Below are 4,515 nucleotides of genomic sequence, written 5' to 3' on the forward strand. Positions count from 1 at the left end.
TCTTATATATGTATACATATATATATATATATATATATATATATATGTATGTGTTTGTATATGTTTGTGTGTCTGTGTTTGTCTCCCAACATCGCTTGACAACCGATGCTGGTGTGTTTACGTCCCCGTAACTTAGCGGTTCGGCGAAAGAAACCGATAGAATAAGTACTAGGCTTACAAAGAATAAGTCCTGGGGTTGATTTGCTCGACTAAAGGCGGTGTTCCAGCATGGCCACAGTCAAATGACTGAAACAAGTAAAAGAGTAAAAGAGTATGAATTACCGTGTGTAGAACACAAATTCGCAAAAAAATTTTCTGAAAATTCCCAAAGATAAAAAATGTTATGAGACGTTATATGGTCTGCTTCAACCAGAATTCGACCAAAATAAATCCTGGGTGTGATTTGATCCACTAAACCCTTCGAGGTACTGCTATGACCGGAACAAGTAAAAGGCAAATAAAACTGAGAAACAAACGAAGTTCTATAACGTAATAATTTTATTGAATTATTAACAACTGTACAATGCATACGTCTTCATTTCTAGATTTGACTTCTTGGCATTGATAATAGAAAACAAACAAGTGAGCCAAGCAATTTAATTAAATATATACACTCCTATTGTTGTATTTTGAGACGGTCATTTTTTTTGCCAGATAAACACACGCACTATATATTTGTTCTTCATTCGTTTATTACTGTTCTTAATTTTTTTTTCTATTTTAATTCGTGTCCATTGTCCGGAAATCTTTCGTCACACATCTGTGACCTCTTCAGCAACACTTTTTTTCGTTTTCGTGGTCGCTGAAGAGGACACAGTTGTGTGACGAAAGATTTCTGGACAATGGATATGAGTTAAAATATAGAAGAAAATAAAAACAGTAATAAACGAGTGAAGAACAAATATATAGTGCGTGTGCTTATTTGGCAAAAAAAAAATGACTGTCCCGAAATACAACAATATCTGTTTCAACACACATTCTCACATCAGGAATCTTACTACACAAATTGATAAACGTATATACACTCCCTCTGCTTTAAAAGGCTTCCGTTTCCAAAATAACATTTATCTATCATATTCGACAAAATTCAGTTACTTTTCCAAATTTTCAAACCTCATTCCTTTAAAAGCTGATTCTTTTTTCTTCTTCACAAGAAATTTGCCCACCGCGTAACCAATTAAACCTCCAACTATCAACATACCAATACCAAGTCCAGCCATGGCACCTGTGAAAAGAAAATTTTAATGCCTGTATACATACAAACATACATACATACATACATACACGCATGCATGCATGCATGCATACATACATACATACATACATACATATATATCTTATATATCTTACATATATCTAAGTGTATATGTGTGAGTATATAAAAGAGAGAGAGAGAGAAAGCGCGCGAAAGAGAGAGGTGGGGTGCGTGGACTGCTGGTCAGAGTGTTGCATTTACGATCTCAAGATCTTGGTTTCCATTTCCTGACCAGGTGTTGTTTTATGTTCCTGGGCAAAACACTTCATGTCAGAAAAACGTGGTTTGTGGAAACGCGCGTAGCGATTCATTAACATATTTATAAATTCTATCGAAGGATTATTATTATTATTATTATTATTATTATTATTATTATTATTATTATTATTACAATATGTATTGTAATAATGTGGTATATAACACTCCCTTAACGTTATAATCACCTCAACACCTCTTGCCTTGTAGTATCAATGGCGACATAAGCTACAATTAAAACAAGAACTAACGAACGAATTAGTCACTATGCAGTTACTCGACCTCATGAAATTACAGCCAAATGTTTCTTGAATTGCAGCCAACAGTTATTCATTAAACAAAATGATGGAGTGGATAATATCTGAATAAAAGTGGATAATGTCTGAACATATGTTTACTCAAGGTTGAACTAGGATTAAACATCAACAACTTGATATTAACACAAGAAAATAACGCAAAACGCTTTATTTAATTTATATTTTCCTTTTGATAAAGTTTCGGAGTGGTGCTCGACCTGTTAGAAACTGCAATCAAGTTTCTCTCAAATTCACTGTCTTTAAAAAAATTATCTCATCTTAGATGTATTAAGTCAAAATAACCGATCACAAGTGCAACGCTTTTGATCATAGATCTAGTCACACACGACTGGCATGGTTGTATATTCAGACACTGATTTCGGAGAAACGGTAAAACTGCGAACTAAATTTGGATCAATATTTCAGTCATCTCAAAGATGGTGACCTGCCAGAATCGTTACCGCTCTGGAAAAAAAGGCTAAGCGGTATTTCTTCCGACGTTGCGTTTCACCCTTTGACACTTCAAATCAATCAATAACAGAAGCTATGTGAATCACTGCCTGGTATTGCATCGGGTCATTTATTATTATTATTATTATTATTATTATTATTATTATTATTATTATTATTATTATTATTGAGCCGACTTTGCATTTCACCTTTTGACACTTCAAATCAGTTAATAACAGAAGCTATGTGAATCACTGCCTGATATTGCATCGGGTCATTTATTATTATTATTATTATTATTATTATTATTATTATTATTATTATTATTATTATTATTATTATTATTATTATTATTATTACTTAATGAAAACTCTCAGCTTATTTTGCTGGGTATGATGGAAAGTGTCAGATGTCCACAGCCAGCAGACTAAAGTGACATTTGTTTACTGATCATGCTTCATGAACCTTGCGAAGAATTCTTGCAGTTCCAAGCAAGCTGATTTTTGTAGGTGTTCTATCTTTCCATTTGTACCAACCTTTTTGAGCCATGCTGGTTGTTGAGTGCTGATACTTCCAAGTGCACCAATTCTATTGATATCACATCTACTCTCCTCATTGAGCACAACCTTCGTATTTCCCGCTTCAAATCATCGTAGTTGTTCCGTTTTTCTTCTTCTTTCTCTTTGATTCTGTTGTCACCTGAACATGCTATGTCGATTATCATGCAAGTTCTTTCTTTTTTACTCACCACAACAGTATCCGGTTTCCGATATCTGGTTAGGTGATCGCACTGAATCATTGCATCCCAGAGGATTTTGCAATCTTCATTCTCGGTGAGTCCTTCCGGGGTTTTCTCATACCACGTCTTTGTTCTTTGTAGGCTGCGATTTCAGCAGAGCTCCCAATGGATTATACTTTGCTATGATGTTATGTCGTCTTTTGCAATCATGTTGTGCCAATTTCGGGAATTCACAAATAATGTGCCATACCGTTTCACCCTTCTCACCGCACATTCTGTATTTGTAGATCTCGGTAGTGTTGTCGATTCTGCACTTCACAGAGTTAGTCCTTAATGCTTGTTCTTGTGCTGCGCATATAAGCACTTCTGCCTCATCCCTATCCATAGTCACCGGTCTTCTGTATCTGTCTTGGCATCCGTATCTCTTGCAAGCTGACCGTACATTTTTCCGTCCACGCTGTTTCTTTGTGTGTATGTGCATGTGCGTGCGTGTGAGCGTGTATACATATGTGTATGTGTGTGCATATATGTGTGTTCTTTTCCTCTTCAAGTTTTTCTTTCTTCACACGATTATCAATTTTGATGACGCCAGACTTCTTCACATGTCTTAACAATAGCTCCACGGTGTTTTTCTTTTTTACACACCACCCTAATCTGTTTACCTCTGCTTCCTAGCAAATTATTATTATTATTTGGATAACAATGCCTCAGCTTCCAGTTATCTTCAAATTGCTTCCACAATATATATATATATATATATATATATATATACATATATATACATATATATACATATATATACACATATATATACACATATATATATATAAATATATATATATATATATACATATACATATATATATAATCAGTATATGATTTAACTTATTAAACACAGTTCAACAAATTAATTCATATTTATGTAAATGAAGGAGATTAGATGTTAACATGGATGATAGTTACTCATGTTGCTATACAATTGTTTCGTACAGAAAGATAAGATATTCATATTAGAAAAACTGAGCTGTCAGAAAGTACTCGTCGGTAGCTTATATAAAAACTAAAAAGACGTTAGAATTACATAGGTGTGGTGTTGTTAAATAGACATGACTCCAAGAACAAGAACACATTACAAAATAATTAATAACACCATACCTATGTAATTCTAACGTCTTTTTAGTTTTTATATTAGTAAGTTACCGAGGAGTACTTTCTGACAACTCAGTTTTTCTAATATAGATATCTTGTCTTTCTGTACGAAACAATTGCATAGCAACATGAGTAATAAAAACTACAATTCATTTTAACATCTATTCTCCTCCATTTATATAAATATGAATGAATTTGATGAACTGCGTTTAATAAGTTAAATCATATACTTAATATTTCTATATAAGTGTTCACATCTACACAAATTTACACTAGCAAATTCAAAAGTAAAGTATGAAGAAGTAACGTTAGAAGTCTTTGGAAATTACTCCAATTAAAGGAAGAACTCACGGTCAACCCTTTAAATATAT

The 4,515-nt window shown here is 33.4% G+C and overlaps 1 protein-coding gene across 1 annotated transcript in view; it reads right to left on the minus strand.

The window, feature by feature from the left end:
- Positions 1–771: 771 nt before the first annotated feature.
- The window catches only part of LOC106872607 (uncharacterized), a 52,519-nt gene continuing 48,775 nt past the window's right edge, over positions 772–4,515 (minus strand). The window contains exons 14-16 of the mRNA XM_014919643.2: positions 4,196–4,247; positions 1,096–1,225; positions 772–835 (exon numbers count right to left, since the gene is read on the minus strand). Coding sequence (XP_014775129.1) covers positions 772–835; positions 1,096–1,225; positions 4,196–4,247 — 246 coding nt within the window. The remainder of the gene's footprint in view (positions 836–1,095; positions 1,226–4,195; positions 4,248–4,515) is intronic.

This window comes from Octopus bimaculoides, chromosome 9 (genome assembly GCF_001194135.2).
Source record: "Octopus bimaculoides isolate UCB-OBI-ISO-001 chromosome 9, ASM119413v2, whole genome shotgun sequence".
NCBI lineage: Eukaryota > Metazoa > Mollusca > Cephalopoda > Octopoda > Octopodidae > Octopus > Octopus bimaculoides.